Source organism: Heptranchias perlo, chromosome 1 (assembly GCF_035084215.1).
Source record: "Heptranchias perlo isolate sHepPer1 chromosome 1, sHepPer1.hap1, whole genome shotgun sequence".
In the NCBI taxonomy this organism is placed as follows: Eukaryota; Metazoa; Chordata; class Chondrichthyes; order Hexanchiformes; family Hexanchidae; genus Heptranchias; species Heptranchias perlo.
In genome coordinates, this window is record NC_090325.1 from 121,154,670 (window position 1) to 121,173,601 (window position 18,932).

The 18,932-nt window shown below is 39.4% G+C and overlaps 1 protein-coding gene across 3 annotated transcripts in view; it reads right to left on the reverse strand.

Annotated features, from left to right (window-relative positions):
• The window catches only part of fras1 (Fraser extracellular matrix complex subunit 1), a 451,223-nt gene that overhangs the window by 98,649 nt on the left and 333,642 nt on the right, over positions 1-18,932 (reverse strand). For 2 of the 3 annotated variants that reach the window (XM_067990719.1, XM_067990709.1), the window contains exons 34-39: positions 16,329-16,466; positions 9,835-9,966; positions 7,807-7,935; positions 5,916-6,163; positions 4,683-4,819; positions 2,288-2,450 (exon numbers count right to left, since the gene is read on the reverse strand). In XM_067990719.1, coding sequence (XP_067846820.1) covers positions 2,288-2,450; positions 4,683-4,819; positions 5,916-6,163; positions 7,807-7,935; positions 9,835-9,966; positions 16,329-16,466 — 947 coding nt within the window. Of the gene's footprint in view, positions 1-2,287; positions 2,451-4,682; positions 4,820-5,915; positions 6,164-7,806; positions 7,936-9,834; positions 9,967-14,307; positions 14,341-16,328; positions 16,467-18,932 lie in introns of all 3 variants that reach the window. The other variant, XM_067990729.1, reaches the window with a different exon arrangement.

Below are 18,932 nucleotides of genomic sequence, written 5' to 3' on the forward strand. Positions count from 1 at the left end.
CAGTGCTTTATCCAGTCCTTGCGTAACACGCGCCATATTCTTTGCCTGAGGATTGGAGGACTGCTAACGTTGTGCCATTGTTTTAAAAGGGACGACGAGATAGGCCGAGTAATTATAAACCAGTCAGTTTAACTTCAGTGGTGGGCAAATTATTGGAATCAATTCTGAGGGACAGCATAAATTGTCATTTAGAAAGACACAAGTTGATCAAGGACAGTCAGCATGGATTTGTTAAGTGAAGGTCGTGTCTGACTAACTTGATTGAATTTTTTGAGGAGGTAACATTCATGGTAACGCGTTGGATGTAGTGTACATGGATTTTAGCAAGGCTTTTGACAAGGTCCCAAATGGCAGACTGGTCAAAAAAGTAAAAGCCCATGGGATTCGAAGGGAAAGTGGCTAGTTGGATCCAAAATTGGCTCAGTGGCAGGAAGCAAAGGGTAATGGTTGACGGGTGTTTTTGCGACTGGAAGACCGTTTCCAGTGGGGTTCTGCAAGGTTTAGTACTCGGTCCCTTGATTTTTGTGATATATATTAATGATTTGGACTTAAATGTAGGGGGCTTGATCAAGAAGATTGCAGATGATACAAAAATTGGCCGTGTGGTTGATAGTGAGGAGGAAAGCTGTAGACTGCAGGAAGATATCAATGGACTGGTCAGGTGGACAGAAAAGTGGCAAATGGAATTCAATCCAGAGAAGTTAAGGTAATGCATTTGGGGAGGGCAAACAAGGCAAGGGAGTACACAATAAATGGGAGGATACTGAGAGGTGTAGAGGAACAAAGGGACCTTGGAGTTCATGTTCACAGATCCCTGAAGGTAGCAGGACAGGTAGATAAGGTAGTTAAAAGGCATACGGGTTACTTTCCTTTATTAGCCAACGCATAGAATATAAGAGCAGAGAGGTTATGCTAGAACTGTATAAAACATTGGTTAGGCCACAGCTTGAGTACTGCGTACAGTTCTGGTCACCACATTACAGGAAAGATGTGATTGCACTAGAGAGGGTACAGAGGAGATTTACGAGGATGTTGCCAGGGCTGGAGAATTTTAGCTATGAGGAAAGATTCAATAGGCTGGGGTTGCTTTCTTTGGAACAAAGGAGGCTGAGGGGTGATTTAATTGAGGTGTATAAAATTATGAGGGGCCTAAATGGACTGGCTAGGGAGGACCGATTTCCCTTAGCAGAGGGGGTCAGTGACCAGGGGGCATAGATTCAAAGTAGTTGGTAGAACGATTAGAGGGGAGCTGAGAAGAAATTTTTTTACCCAGAGGGTGGTGGGGTCTGGAACTCACTGCCTGAAAGGGTGGTCGAGGCAGAAACCCTCAACTCATTTAAAAAATACTTGGATGTGCACTTGAAGTGCCATAACCTACAGGGCTGGAAAGTGGGATTGAGCTGGATAGTTTTTTCTTGGCTAGGATGGACATGATGGGCTGAATGGCCTCCTTCTGTGCCCATACTTTCTATGATTCTATGATTAGTATATGCGAGGAGCCTAACACCTGTTTAAGGCGGCAGCCGTGGACACCCAAATACCACTGAGTCAAAATGGCACTGGATGTATTTCAGGCACCTTTGGGGCATGGAACATAGACCTGCAAAATTGGACCTTTCTGCCTTTGTTGCGTTCACGAGAAACGGGCGGAACAAGGTCCAATTTTGGCCACCATGTTTTAGATGAATACTATCTGGGGCAAAATTTAGTTTTGTGCCAGCACCATTAAAGTTAAATTCTGCACTGAGAGAGCTAAAGGGGAAAATTTACCTCAATGCAACTACTTTGGTTCCTTGTGCTAATCAGCCTTAGCTGATCTTTGAGATGCGCACTGAAAGACACCAGGAACAGGCTTCTTCGACAGCACCTCCCAAACCCGCGACCTCTACCACCTAGAAGGACAAGGGCAGCAGGCGCATGGGAACAACACCACCTGCACGTTCCCCTCCAAGTCACACACCATCCCGACTTGGAAATATATCGCCGTTCCTTCATTGTCGCTGGGTCAAAATCCTGGAACTCCCTTCCTAACAGCACTGTGGGAGAACCGTCACCACACGGACTGCAGCGGTTCAAGAAGGCGGCTCACCACCACCTTCTCGAGGGCAATTAGGGATGGGCAATAAATGCCGGCCTTGCCAGCGACGCCCACATCCTGTGAACGAATATTAAAAAAAAGGCTCACGCACATGTGAGATTTACATATGAAGTTAACAGATGTGTTGTTTATGTCCTGTACTGAATCATTCTACTGGCGTCATCTAACTTAGCTTGTTTTTGTACTTACAGTGACTTCATCTCTGACATTAACAAGTGGGGACTGGTTCTGGTCAGCGGTGATGATGATAGTAAACATTTGGTTGTCAAGGCGGTAGTGATCAGTATCGTAGACAGTAAAGTGGAAAATATCGGTGACGGGTTGATCATCGGTGTCAAAGTCTGTAGTGTATCTGTTTAGATAAGTAAGTTACCCAAATAATAAATATAGGCAAAGATTCTTGTTTATCTGTATTATCAACCACCATTTTCCTGTATGTGTGATAAATATATTACTCAGTGTTCTACAGATGTTGCACTGTAACACTGTATATATTAAGTCTAATCATGATCAAGATTTAGATTATTATGAAACAATAAATCACACTTCCAAAGCAGTGACTGATATTCAATAGTGCTTTGGCTTAACATCATTTTACAGGACAGAAATAGAATCGATAACAGAACTATAGTGGTTTACAGCACAGAAAGAGGCCATTCAGCCCATCGTGTCTATGCCGGCTCTTTACTAGAGCTATTCAAAATTAATCCCAGTAGTTCTGGATTATTCTAGCAAAGTTTAATCCAATGCTTTACACTCTACGTTTTTGCTAAAAAACCTGCAAAAGCATGCTGAAATGTCATTGTTTTATTATATACACACTAGCAGATCTCCCATCACATTGTTCATGGTAATTCAGAGGCTACGCTGTTTTATAAAGACAGCAGCATTGTGTCATATTATGCATAATGTGTTATTCTGCTGCCAAAGTGGGAGCAGCATGCAATCTGGCCTGGCTCCTAAGGGCACAAGATATTAATGCTGTAAATAAACATATCCTGACATCAACTGGAGACAAATTTCTCTTAAGGAGATCCTGAGGTCAATTAGAAGGTATTTTCTGCTGCTGGGGAGGTTTTTCTCAAACCAGCAGGAAGTAAATGTATTTTTGAAATGTTCACGGTAAATTAGAGGTCATGGATTTTATAACAGCGGAAACGTTTCGCTGTTTGGGTACAAACACCTAATGTATCCCATCTGAAACTCCTCTCTACACTATTAGAATGGAGATGTTAACCTGTTTATTTTAAATGGATTAATGCCTCCACTAAAATAGAGGTAAGTAATTTCAGAGGAATGCATGAAGCATTTGGATGCCAGCATCCACAAAGTAGTTTCAGAGCCAATGTACTATTCTGATGATAAGGTGGAGGTGTGTTCAATCTCTCTTATCCCTTCAGGGTCACAATGTCTAATTGCTGTAAATAGGCAATTCCTGTGGAAGTGTTCAGGAAAACATGTAGATTGGCAGCTACTTGTAATTCCTGACTCTTCTCCTTGGGGAAGGCAGATTATTAAAGCCAAAAAAAACCAGCAGCATATGACAGCCTTTTAAAAAAAGTTACTTTTTTTTATTAATAGGTTGCCCATCCGTTCAGTCATGACTTGTTGTTTTACAAATTTGGTACTTGTGAATGTCACACATACTTCACATGAGGGACACTTTGAAGCGTGACATACATGCTTGAATTTTATAGATGGATGCTGGACATCTATTTGTATTTAAAATAGTTTTTGACACTAATTTTTCATCTGCATATCATGATGCACCAACACATAATGGGAGTAATTTTCACTTTGTGAGTGAGTTAAAAACTATGGATTGGCCGCCCATTATACACCCAACCTAATTTCCATCCGTAGACACCAGTTTTGCGCCTGCACCAAAGTGAAAATTACCCCTAATATGTTATCTCAGGTATTTCATCAAAGTGTCATTACACAACTGGCACCGATGCAGCTTCTGATACGATCCACTGAATGTGTTCACCAGCAGGAAAATTCCCTGTTCCATCAGCCATTTCTTACAGGAATGGGAGATTAGCACTAGCAGGGTTACTGGACCACAGAGGCAAACGGCTTATGGCATTGTCTATTTGACTATGTGCAGTCTGCTTGATGACTTTAAACCTACATTTGTCCCACTTCGAGGAAATTGTCATCTATTACGCTTTGGGATACTAGCGTGCAATCGCTTATAAAGCTTTTCTCCTTTTTATTTTAGCAGATGCCTTAAACCGCTTCTTAGCCAACAATCTAAATTCAGGGCCAAACAGTGTGTTTCCCAAAGTATATTGTATACACTGTTCAGCTATAGTGCAAACTTATCACCTCAGGTAACATGATGGGAGGATCTGCCAACACATTCTGCATTGAGGCAAGGCTGCCCCTTTAATTGACTAACTTTGATTCTAGACTACCAACATACAAATACCAATATCATTCATCTGGTTTTATTTTTATGTCTAGTACAGGAATATTAAAAATATTAAATTGAAGGCAACACAAGACTTCTTTCACAGAAAGAAGTGTAACAGGTATGTTGCATGTGTCCTGCACTGTACATTGTGTTCATCCCCATTACCTAATTCTTTGGTTATCAATATCTTCCATTGTAAAAGTTGAAAATTCTGACAGCTCCTCATTGTTGTTAGTGAGAATACCGTACATGGGCAGAGATATCAACTGAATCCGGATTTCACTGTCAGGAGAATTATTATCCTAGAGAAGAAAAGGTAAATGGTTATGTTCAGTTATTTTGGTTCTTTTAATATTTTTAATCATTTTTCATTACTCGAATGAAAACAATGTTTGTATTTCCAGAAAACCCAAGATTATTAATACAACAATTATTACTGCATAAATTATTCAGCAAAGGAGCGGCGAATCATGGAGAAGTATTTCAGGTGGGGTGGAGTGGCCAGGTAGTGCATTCATGTAGGAATGTGATAAACTGCAGATGTGGATTTGCACCCCTGATTCTCCCACACAGTGAGTGAGCTTGGCCCGATTGTCAGGTTAAGAACGTGAAGGAGTATTTTGTTCTTGGGGAATAGGAAGGAAATCTGAGGGAAGGTTTGCCTGGGCTGCTCTAGTGAGTGTACCTGTTATGTCCCTGGGTACAGAGATATATAATGAAGATTGGTGCAGGGGTGCCTAAAAGATGGGAAGTATTTAAGAAATAGGGTTAAAGAATATTAGTAAGAATATTTCTGGTGATTCACAGCCTGAATTAGGTGAAGAGTTTAGCTGATCTTCTAACAATGGGCAGCATGAGTGATTGCAAGTTAGGAATCTAATAGAGGGTTTTAGGTGATGTGTTATTTCCCAGGATGCTTTATCTACTTTAGGTCATTTTTTTTGCAAATGTATAGAAGTAAAAGAGCGGAAATAAAAATAAAGGGGAACAAATGAGAAATAACAGAAAAATTGAAGAGTGAAAGATAAAAAGCAAAAAAAAAAGACATTAAGTAATAAAAATGAAATCAAGAATTTACAAAGGATTTACATGAGAAAAATGAAATATCCAGAAAAAAGGCACAGAACAGAAATAAGGAAGATCATAGTGGAGAGATGCTACCTGTTAATCTTTAGTAACCGAAGTAATAGTTTTATGGAAGTTATATAATAGCCACTAAAAATGAACTATCATTTCTATCACCTAGTAGAAAAACAGTGTGCAAGAATGCATTATTTTGCTGGAAAAATGATATATGTAATTAAACTATATTTTTTAACGTGTTGAAAAAATGTTTGGAATAGAGTGCAACAAACTAAACAAAGTCAGTTATCTGTCAAGATACTGGATTATACATACAGTGTATGCCAGATGAGATCTTGTTATAGTTTCAAAGCTTTTCTCAGGCACTGAAATAGTCAACAAAGAATCAGGGGCAAGCCTAGGTCCGTCATCATCCATCACTGAGACATGAACTTCCAGCAGTGTTGTTGCCATGGTAACTCCATCAGTGACTAAGATTTGCACACTGTCCACAGTTGTCGGGGTGCCACCGTGCACATAATGAATTGCGTTTCGTGCCACATCATCGTGTGTGAAGGTGTCTCCTACAAAAAATGGGAAGGAGGATCAAAATGGGACATTGTGTAGCATTTAAGCTCTTTCATTAATGATAAACCCATAGCAAAAATCATTTGATTAATAGAAATTATTTCCTCATACTTACGAATTGGCTGCTCAAACATTGTTTATGATGCCAATATGATGTCACGTTCTCATTGAAATTAGGAACTAAACAGGATTGTTAAAGCTTGTTTATTTCCAATCTACAAATCTCATTCTATAAAGTTAATTTTCAGAAACAGAAAAGCTTCAACAACATGAGCAACATGTTTATTTCAGATAGGGAAGCTTAAGATTTGCTGATGAGAATATTACACTCTTCTAGCATGATGTGTCATTTAATCAACAGAACAATGATTGAACCTGAGACCTCCCAGGCATATATTGCTCACATGCAATTGTATATTTAAGTAGTAAGTTCCAAACTTGCAACAGAGGAAGGATGTATAATTGGAAAGAATAAGGAGCCTGCTTTACCTCCTTGATAGTGTGGTCTTAGAGCTGAGGTTCCATGTGAATGAATAGGTCACTAACGAAGAATCTCTTTGGGATGAAATGCCTCCCATCAATCATTTTAGCCAAAAAAGTCAGTGTGAGTACAAAGTGAGATTTCCAACTGTTTCAGTAAAATTGACAGCGAAATTCTCAGCAAATGCTTTAAAGATCAATGAAAGAACAGAAACCAACAAGTAAAGATTGTTTTGTCCCTGTATCATGTGGCCAATGTGGTGAAAATGGAACCTAGGCCACTGGAGACTACACACTTGAATATGTTAGATTTTTACTTATTTCAAAGATTGCTCAAATAATTTACATTTCCCACTCACCTCTGGAACCTAGGTTTTAATCTAACTCAGACTAAAGTGATGAATATCTTCCCTGTCGGCTGTAAGGGTTTTGTGTGAAAGGATTTTGATTGGTCTGAATTTGGTTAATAATAGGCCACAGAGCAAAACTGCCTATAACTTGATACCAAATTGGCAATTTCACTCCGGGGGGCTATAGAGATGGTCGGTGCAGGAAGTGGAAAATTGGCACTGATGTAAGTGTACTGTTCTGACATTGAGGTTTGACACATGGGGGTGAATTTACAACTTCGCCGCCTGGGCAGTAACCTGGGGGAGCAGATCACCCGCCCATCGTACATAGATGTCAATGGAACAAAAATCGGCGGGTTCTACATTGAGCAGGCGATCCGTTCGGTCTGATTACTGACCAGACAGCAACGTTGAAAATTAGCCCCCCGGACGGGATTGAGTAAAAGGAATTTTGTTGTGCAGCTGGTTGTACTAAATGCATTTGATCAGGTTACATAACTCAGAGGCTTAGACCACTGCACTCATCCAAAAGATCACATGATGAAAAACAACTGTGCTCCAAGACCACACTGTTAATGGGGTACAGCAAGGTATTTTTTTCTTTCTAGTTAGACATTGTTCTTCTCATCCAAGTCTGGAAATTACTGCTTTAATGTGCAACCATCTGTGTCCAAAAATACCAGTCAGGTCCGAACTACTGGTCCGTGCTGAATTAGTTGATCTCAGCTAGGGCAACAGTAGGGACGACATAACTGGCTTCAGTGCCCGTGAGGAGGAGAAAATCAACCAGGGTTGTAATTGTCACTCACCTTTCACCATTTCCACTGGCTGTCTGTAGTCTGATTTAATCAGTACTCCAAACTGAGGGGGTTCCACCAGCTCAAACAGAAGGTCATCTGGGTATGTGTCCGCATCACTAACTGCTAGTTGGCTCAAACCTTAGTACAGAAACAAATTGATATTCAGTTACATAATCACACTAACTTATTCTGAGCAGGTCACTTGAAAATAATTTTCTGTGTACATTATGATGCTTATTACTTCTGAACTTTGCTAATGCTTCTAATGAAGAATCTCTTTGGGACGAAATGCTTCCCGTCGATAATTTTAGACAAAAAGTCAGTATGAGTACAAAATGAGACTTCCAACTGTTTCAGTAAAATTATCGACAGAAAGATTCTCAGCAAATGAAAGCACCGAAACTACAACATTCATTTCACCATGTGAGGAATAATCAGAAATGGAAAGGCATCTCACCTGGAAACAATTTACTTAATTACTATTGTTCTGGATGAAAAATACTTTTATGAAAACAAAACACCTTAATATTGCTCTGACATATTTGTGAGTTTTAATGTTTACAGTTAAAATAACTCGTTTACAGAAAACATTGGTTGTAAATCAGTTTTCACAATGATACAATGCAATGGGGATGAAGTTCAGCTCTGACAGGTAGCAGGTCAGCCGCCCGTTATAGACCCTGGCCGATTTTCTTTTCGGGTGGAGTGTATAACGGGTGGCCGATCCATTACCACCTATTTTGCGCTCCCGCTAAAGTTGAATTTTACACCCAATATTTGTACGAATCACTGAGATTTCACACATGTGTCTGTGTTCACAAATTATATTGACATCAACCCAAGATCCCTCTCACGCACAGGACCTGGAACAATGGTCAGAAGGAAGAAATTTATTGACTGGGTAATGTGCTTTATTGCTGTTTTACCCAAGGGAACAAATGAATTATGGGCCACTGAAGCTTTGAATCAGTAACGCGCAACAGAAATTTTCCACCATCGTAGTTTCTTCAGTAAATTCCATGCCTGGCAACAAAGAGTCACTTATAACTTGGGTTAAAATCTAATGAAGTTGGAGACCGAATGGGAATTGGGCCTTTTACTGCTGAGACCCGGCCTCAAATTTGGCCCATACTGATGGAATGAAAGTCTCCTCTTTCATCTGACTGTAAGGGATCTACACAAAATGACCGTCAGCATTTTCAGCCTAGTTCCCTGTGTGCATGGGTCGACTGCACAAACTGGCACTGTGAGCTTGCCCACATTCAAATACAGCTCAATGGCAGAAACTTGGAAAACTTCTGGTGAAACTCCTAGAAGTGTAAGACAGCAAAAATGAAAAAAAAATCTGGCATGTAAGCTTATATTCATAAAAAGATTTTAAAAGATGCTGCTTAATTATAATTTGCAAGGTATACGATTCCCTCTATAATGCAGTGAAATTAAATCCAATATCAATTGGTGTAACCACGCCAGTTCAAAGAATAATTAGTTCGGGCAAGTTTGATCTCTACCCGGAGTCGCGCTGATAGCAAAAAATAACTTGTCCAATAAATCCAATCCCCACAGTTGCCAATTGTATGTAAAGGATAACACAAACTGAATTATGTTTACAAGATATAACATGTCTCGAGGTTGAAATGAGATTAAATAAATCGCTTCCAGCCTATTATTCTAAAGGATAGATTTTATGAATTTGAGCTCCTGGTATGGTGGAAGTACATATTAGGAATTTGGGCACAAAGGTTAGCACACCTCACAGGAATTTCTGCTCCCTAATTTTAATAGATGGAAAATCCTGCAGGGCCCACTGTCTTTCGCATTTGAATTCCTGATATTTGCTCCAACCACACAAAGCGCTGCAGTGAGTGTATGAATTCATAAAATCTACCCTAATATGTAGAACATTGTTACATATGCAGTTAAGCAAACGTTTTAAGTGAATAGGCCCCAGAGTTTGGATATTGAATATTAAGGACATTAAACAGCCAAAAGTAAATTGACATTAAACCAACCAATTGATTAGGATACATGTCTTACCAATGGCTGCTCTTCCTCCCTGGCTGACCTCTATGAAGGGTTCTGATATTTGAAAAACAGGAGGTTGTTGATTGGTAGAGAGCAGATGAATAGTAAATTCCATTTCTGGGGATACATGTTCACCATCTGAAACTGCACAAGGACAAAGCAAACATTGTAAGCTCACGGTCATCTCCAAATAGATATGCTGAAATACATTTTTAACATTCAAAAGAAAAACACAAATCAGCCTCAGGCATTAATAACACAGACCAGTTATTATGTACTGAAATATTCCGCTTAGATACATCAGCCTCCTGTATCATGCCCATGTTAATGTACACTTCACGCTACAGAAGCAGGTAAGTGTTTCAATATTATATGTTCCTCCTATATGAGAGAGTAGACCCTATAACACTTTTAATTAGGAGATTTTAACAATCCCCAAATAAACTGGCAAGAAGAGGTAGGTAAAGGAGTTTTAACAATGTGTGCAGGACTCCTTTCTTACTCAGTATGTAAAAAGCCCAACAAGAGAGGAAGCACTGCTGGATCTAGTAATGGGAAATGGACCAGAACAGATGAGAAGTAAGTGTAGGGGAACATCCAGACAATAGCGATCACAACGTAATAAGGATTAAGATAAAGATTGAGAAGAGTATAAGTAAGACAAAGACCAAAGTTATAAATTGGAAAAAAGCTGATTTTCAGGAGATAAGAATGGAACTAGGGAAAATAAACTGGAACCATTTACTGATAAACAAAGAAATAGAACAGCAGTGGGAAACATTTAAAATGGTGATCAATAGAGTCCACGAGAAATATATCCCACTAAAAAGAAAGAACAAATTAGCCAGTAATGATACACCATGGATAAAGAAGGAAATAAGGGCAAAATTGAAACTAAGGAAAAAGATATACACTAAGTACGTAGTCAACAAAGGAGAGGATGACAAAAGGGAATCCAAAACGGTTAGGGAAGAAGTTAAAAAAAAAGGAAGGCAAAGAGAAATTACAAGATTAAATTATCAAGGAATATAAAAAGAAATAGTCAAGTATTCTATAGGCACATAAATAACAAATGAAAAATCGGGATAGGGATAGGGCCACTAAGAGATACACACAACAAACTCACAGGTTATGACAGCGAAATGGCAGAAATATTAAATAATTATTTTGCCTCAGTATTTACCAGAGAGACTAACATGGTGGGCATGACATTAGAAGAAGAGATCAAAAAAGATATAAAGACATTTAAGATGGAAAGGGGAGAGATAATTGATAAACAAATCAAACTAAGAGAGGATAAAACCCCTGGTTAATTGGTCTCAGAGGGATTGTATCTGCACATATTAAAAGGAAGGGAAGAGATAGCAGAGGCACTATTAGATATATATAAAAATTCATTAGAAAAGGGAATAGTGCCAGAGGACTGGTGATTCCTTTATTTAAAAAGGGAGATAGAACCAGTCCAGGGAACTATTGACCAATTAACTTAACGTCAGTTGTAGGAAAGATAATGGAACCTTTATTCAAAGACGTAATAGAAAAACATCTAGAAAACAAAAATATAATAAAGAATAGTCAGCATGGATTTCAAATGGGAAGGTCATGCTCGACCAACCTTACTGAATTCTTTGAAGAAGTAACAGAAAGAGAGGATATGGGAATGCAGAACATAAGGAATTCCTCCTCATTTCTGTCTTAAATGGCTGACCCCTTATACTGAGACTATGCCCCCTTGTTCTAGACTCGCCAGCCAAGGGAAAAAAACCTCTCCATATCTACCCTGTAATATATTTGGATTTTCAAAAGGCCTAAACATAAGAAATAGGAGCAGGGGTAGGCTATATGGCCCTTCGAGCCTGCTCCGCCATTCAATAAGATCATGGCTGATCGTCAACCTCAACTCCACTTTCCCGCCCAATCCCCATATCCCATGATTCCCCTAGAGTCCAAAAATCTATCTATCTCAGCCTTGAACATATTCACGACTCAGCATCCACAGCTCTGTGGGGTAGAGAATTCCAAAGATTCACAACCCTCTGAGTGAAGAAATTCCTCCTCATCTCAGTCTTGAATGGCCGACCCCTTATCCTGAGCCTTCGATAAAGTACCACATAGTAGACTCGTGACTAAGGTCAGAGCATATAGAGTCGGGGACAAGTAGCAGAATGGATAGCAAGCTGGCTACAAAACAAAGAACAGAGAGTAGGAGTTAAAGGTAATTACTCAGACCGGCAAAAAGTGGGAAGTGGTGATCTACATGGATCAGTGCTGGGAGCACAGTTGTTCACAATTTACATAAATGCTTTGGACTCAGGAATTGGAAGTACAATTTCAAAATTTGCAGAGGACACCAAATTGGGGGGGAAATAGTTAATACCGCGGTGGACTGCAACAAATTCCAGGAAGACGTCAATAAACTTGCAGAATGGGCGTGTAATTGGCAAATGAATTTAAATATAGGTAAGTGTGAGGTATTACATTTTGGTAGGAAGAATAAGGGGGCCACATACTGCTTGGATAACAAGAGTCTAAATGGGGTGGGGGAGCCGAGGGGTCTGGGGGTACAGATACACAAATCACTAAAAGTAGCGATGCAGGTTAATAAGGCCATGAAAAATGTAAACCAAGCACTGGGGTTCATTTCTAGAGGGATAGAATTGAAAAGCAGAGAAGTTATGTTAAACTTGTATAGAACCTTGGTTAGACCACACTTGGAGTATTGTGCACAGTTCTGCTCTCCATACTATAGAAAAGATATAGAAGCTTTGGAGAAGATACAAAAAAGATTCACAAGGATGATACCAGAACTGAGCAGATAATCCTTTTCGGGAAAGGCTGAACAGGCTGGGGCTCTTTTTCTAGAAAAGAGAAGGCTGAGGGGTGACCTGATAGAGGTCTTTTAAGATAATGAAAGGATTTGATAGGATAGACTTAGAGAAAATGTTTCTACTTGTGGGGAGACCAAAACTAGGGGCCATAAATATAAGATAGTCACCAATAAATCCAATAGGGAATTCAGGAGAAACTTCTTTACCCAAAGAGTGGTTAGAATGTGGAACTCGTTACCACAAGGAGTAGTTGAGACGACTAGCATAGATGCATTTAAGGGGAAGCTAGATAAACACATTAGGGAGAAAGGAATAGAAAGATATGCTGATAGGGTTAGATGAAGTAGGAAGAGAGAAGGCTTGTGTGGAGCATAAACACTGGCATGGGCATATTGGGCCGAATGGCCTATTTCTGTGCTTGACATTCCATGTAATTCTATGTAACTTTATTTGGGAGCAAATTGCAAAAAGTGTTGAAGTTGGCATTTCATCAGAGGTTCTGGTTTATCAGAGTGAAAGGATGAGAGTACATATTAAATTATAATGTAAATTAACTCATTTAGTTTTGAAGTCCCAGAGGGTCAGTGCACTGGGAGTAGAGAGGGAGGATGTGGGCTCCAACATGAACTGAGCACGTTGAGTTCATGACTTCAAATGGCAAGCAAGATTCCTCTCCAAAAAAAGGGAAGAAACATCTCCAACAGGTCAACCCGTGTCGCTTTTGTAGATATTCCAGCAATCACGGACCAGTGCTGATAGAGGCTTGGGAGCAGGTAACCTGCCCTTTCTCTGAGACTGACAGTGGTGCTTTGCATGGGGGAAGAGAGAGGAGGGACCCAAAGAAGGAGAGAAATTAACTTTTTTATGATGGAAGATAATTGTATAATTCACCTGTGGATGAAATGTACTGAGTTGATCTAAGACAAAATTGTGGTGATCATCTCAATTATCCAGGCCTAAAAATAATTTTCTTTTCAGAAAAATGTACATACTGCTCAAACAAATTCAAAACTGTAATTATCAGAGGAACAGATAATACTGAAACAAAGAAGATTTTTATAAAGCCATTGCTATATTGGTTCTATTTTGAACCCTAACTTGTATAGCCATGCAAAGAAGGTGTTAACAGAAAACCCATGGAGATTGCATGCTTGTATAATCACTCCCATCCCACCCAATGTATAGTAAACACTTGCTGATTACTACTCAGAGGATTAAAGGTATGTTAATTAAAGTGCTTCTTTGGTTTACACGGTAAATGCAACTTTTGAAAAGATTTAATTCTTTCACTTATAAGATGATAACTTCACTATGTTAACATTTCAATAGGCCATGAACATGTTTGACATTGTATTATTTATATTCATAGAAAATTAGCATTTAATATAAATCTCAGATTTGGGATGAGGTATCAGGAGACATGCAAGTATGGAGATAACCCTTTCCCTGAAAGTCTGGAGCTGCCGTTGCACACAGTGTATCTGATAACCATCCCTATAGCTTTCTTTCAGGTGCAAGAATGTTAAGGTTCAATTACACCAGATTCAAAAGGTCAGGGTAGGACTCAACGCCACCACTAAGGACTTGTCTGGGGGGGGGTTAGAAACCCATTTACTTGAGTCAGTTTGAGGAAAGCATGTTTTTAGGAACTGTATACCTGTGAAAAGGAAGTTCACCGACTCAGGCAGACCTAGGGGAATAAAACCAGGCTCAAATTACATAGTTTGGAGATGCCCACCATTGGAAATGGAACAAACAAATGCACCTATACAACAGTACAAATAATGGTTCACGGTTCTGAGTACCATAACAAATTGAACTGTACAAAGTTAACAGCTTTCTAAACAAAAATGCATCAGCACAGTTATAACTTCCAGGATTTAAACTGTGAGGACTGGATCGTCCAGCAGCATGGACACTGGCTTTTCACCTTTTGAATCCAGTTGTGGATTCAGCTCAGACTGATTATATGAAAGTTATTTTTGTTAGCTGTAATTCATTTAGGCACTCTCAACCCTGTTTTAAATCACAACAGCAAAATCACTCAGAGTGCCATAATAGTTGCTGGTGTGGAAAGTGCAAATTTATAGTGGCTTTTTAGAGGAGAAGTTATCATCTTTTAAGACAGAATCAAGGGAGCTTTGCATTGCAATTGATTGTGCTGTAATTAACCTGTGAATGCTTGGAGTTGATACTAGATGACCAAAGTAAAAGAATGTTCTCCTCTCCAGCAGTGATATACTTCACCGTGACTAGTACAAAATTCATCCAGTGAAGTTCAAACTATTTGTAGCAGATTTCCCACTTATTGTGATTGGGCTTAAAAGATCGCCTTGATGCAGTGCATAGAGGAAAATTGGTTGGTGGGAGAGGAGAGGATCACACACCTGTAACTGAGTCTACCTGATATTTGGTCCAATTAACGGACGGAAAATTGGACATGCTCTGTTGAGGGAATGTGATCCTCCCCACCCAATTTTCCTCTTATGCACTGCATCAATCGATCCTTTATACCCAAACACAATGGGCTCAATTTTGAAATGGTGGTGGGTTGGCAGCAGGGGGGGATGAAGGTGCACGTAGCAAACCGGAATAAAAAAAACGTACCTTTTCTAGCACGATTGTGGAACAATTGATGGTGATTAAAGTTCTTTCTAGGTTTCGCGCCCGGCAGCCAGCCTGATTGACAGGCTGAGAGGGACATGGGGGAGTGGGGGAGGGTGAGATCAGAGAGGGACATTGGAGAGGGAGATATCGGGGGCGGAGAGGGAGATATCGGGGGCTGAGAGGGACATCGGAGAGAGAGGGGGACATTGGACAGGGAGACGTCGGACATCAGAGCAGGGTGGAAAGGTAGGTTTATTTTGTTCTTTAACATTGTGCAATGGTTTTTTATTTAATTTATTTTGTTTATTTTTGCCTGATTTTTCCCTTCACGTCTAGTTTCATGAGGCGTGAATCGGAAGCCGTGGGTAAGTTTAAAATCATTTCAACTATCTACTATGTCAGAAATAAAGTACCGTAAGTATGAGGTACATTTATTTCTTTAACTATCATCCCACTGGCTTTAATTTTCACAAGCCTGCCCGCCCCCAATACACCCGCAATTTGATTTTAAAATTGACCCCAATAAGAGGAACATTTGACCTTTGATAGTCTTTAATGCTAAAACTTAATCGGGTATATTTACTTTCAGTTATTAATGTAAATGAAAAAGTTGTCGTGAGTATAAAATGGGGAAACCTATTTTATTATTTATTAACATTACTGACCAGCAGAAATATACCAATGTGATCTCATGAGCCCTGGAGAGATATAAAGAAAACTCATCTGTGACTGTATGTATTTTTTTCATTAACGTGAATGGCCCAGATTCAGAAACACTAATAACGTGTAAGCTGTCAATTTTGTCACCCAGGAAAAGAATTCCCGTAACTTCCTGTCACAGATAAGACACTCCATTTATTTTATAGTCAAATGGCCGCTGGCAGAATGGCCAGACTGTGCTCTTGCTGACCATTTACTGCACTGTGCAAGTTATACCTCGGCTCCAAATCTGAGAAATACCGACCTTGTGGTTGAAAAAGTCACCAATAGCACTCACGGAATAAGCAGCAATAACTATGCTTGTGGGGGAAAAAAATCTTATTTTATATATATTTGCATTGTGTTTCTTACCAGTGAAGGAGAATTTGAATAGGCCTTGAAAGTGCGAAGATGCTGCTGGAGGACGATACAGGATCTTCCCACTGTTAATATCAGCCTGAGTGAAGAACGTGACTGGGAAGAAAGGGCTGCTAGAGTGTTCAAGAATACCTGAAGCAAGGCAACACAATGCTTATACAACAGCAACAAAAAAACAGGCTACCACCTACTTATTGTCTATGCAGATCAGTCATTGAATTTACATTTCCTTCCCCTTTTTGGTGACTACTTTTCTTCGCCTTTAAGTCTGGTTGTTTCTGCTGAGCTAAGTGATATCTCCGTAATTAAACTAACTACTCAATACTTACATTGATTCCTGCCTGTTATTTAAATGTCCGTTAAAATCCTATACTCTAAGACATTAGAGACAGACGTTAAATAAACAGCTTATTTAATTAATGTTATTGGTGTACCATTTTGTTAGGACTGATTCTGATAACATCAAGTAATCTGATGAAGGACCAGTTAGAAGATTCTTTTAAATCAGCAACAACTTACATTTATACAGCGCCTTTAATGTAGAACAACATCCCATGCTGCTTCACAGAAGCGTAAGAAAAAAAAATCAATGCCAGGCCAAATAAGGAGATATTGGGGGGTGGGATGAGTTACCATATGCCTTGTCAAAAAGGTGAGTGTTAAGATGAGTCTTAAAGGAGGAGAGGGAGGTGGATAGCAGAGGAGTTTAGGGAGGTTACAAATAGTCTGATTCAGCCTGTAGCAGTGGCCGAGGAAGGGAATAGTCAGCAGTAAGGGTTTGTAGTTTCTGATGGCGGCAAAAGACAATAGCTTTGATCTTCCCAATGTTTTTAGCTGGAGGAAATCGCAGCTCATCAGAGACTGGATGTTGGCAGGCAGTCCTGATATGTGCTCTTGCCACATGAGGCTCCGTGCTGGGAGCACAAATTAATAAAATGTACCCTGAAGGGTACAGCACCCCTTTCTGACATAAATAAAAGCATCACAATTGATAGAAAGGCACTGCATGGTTTATATAATTTTTGTTACTGGTTTAGAACATTTATGGCCATAGAATTTCCTGGGTAATCAAATGCAAATGACTTCTCAGTAAATATGAAGTGATGATGACACAGTCATTAATGCTTTTGCCTAACAGTTCCCACACGTCAAGGACACCAACTTGTATTGCCAATGCCAGCTAATGTCAACACAAAAATGTGCCCAAAAGTGAATCAACAATGCTACCTCATAAAATAAGGTATGAAACAACATTTATGCGGGAGTTATTTCAAGGTGGCAATCTAATTTCAGTCTACTTTTTTTTGCAGTTTACAACTACACCTGAATCACTTAATTACAATAATAACTTTCAGGTATGCATTATTGTGTATATAATTATATTAGATTCATACTTTTACAACATATTAAGTTTATTACAATGTAACAGCACTGATTCTAAACACTTGGTTGATGTCTGCTTCCACAGGTCGGAGCGGAAAAATCCTTCTTATCAAAACATTTTCTCCATCATGCAATTCATTGGGAAAATAATGCCCATTTTGCTGTTAACCTGCACTCTCCACCCCTAGGTTTCATTGCTCATTGATTAACAGGAAAATTGGGATTTAATGCCATGCAAATATTGTGGATTCTAAAAAATGATCGCCTTTGTGAAAATGATTATATTCATGATCAATGGTGCTTGGAAGAACATTTCTAAACTGTTCTGGATCCATAAATCAAAGCTAGATGTCAAAAAATGCAATTCTGCGGCAGTTACGAGGCACTGCAGTTTTAAAATAGTGTTATCTTATTGGAAAAAATGTGTCAGTAGCACTTTGCCTAACATTGCAGCCAGAGGTAATGTGCTTAATCTGAGAAATAAGTCACCCTGAATGGAAGGTAAATTGAAGAGAAGTAGGCCTCTCTTTTTGGCTTTTGGTCAACTAAAAAAAATTAAGAGAGATGTCAAGGTTGCAAGAAATGAGAAACCACTTTTCGTTTAAAGCCTCAGCTGCACAAGAAGGTAGAAAGTGAAATGAGAGCAATTGTTTATGTGGGCTATGATATTTTTATATTCATCAGAGATAGAATTCAGACAGGGCTATTGTTAAGGGCATGTCTGATAATCAAACAATCCGAAGGAGAAAACGGTAGGATTGCTGATTATTGTTGGTGTGCACAGGGGGATTGGTGGGTGTGAAAGTTTAAATCGATGTTTTGTGACTGATATTGGACTTAGTAGGAGAGACAATGGAAGAGGAGATGGATTGAGTTACTGTAATGAGAGGCTGTAAGAAAAGCAGGAAGCACCGCGGACTAATAATACAGGAAATAACAAGAAGGTAATAGGATAACAATGAGGGTGGTATTCCAGAGGAGGAAGGGGAAATTTAGGAAAAGATGGAGCAGTTTAGTGGAACAAGGGGAAAAGCTGTGGTGAGGAAATTGGAGGTTATCGTAACTGCAGATCCAGTGGTGAACAGTTCTTTTTGTCATAAATATAAAGTTAACAGGCTGGTGATTTATCTGCCAGGCGATACCATTGTAAATATTGAGGAAACGTGAATGTCAGTGCAGAAAGTCAGAATGGAGCCCGTGGTGGTAATCCATATG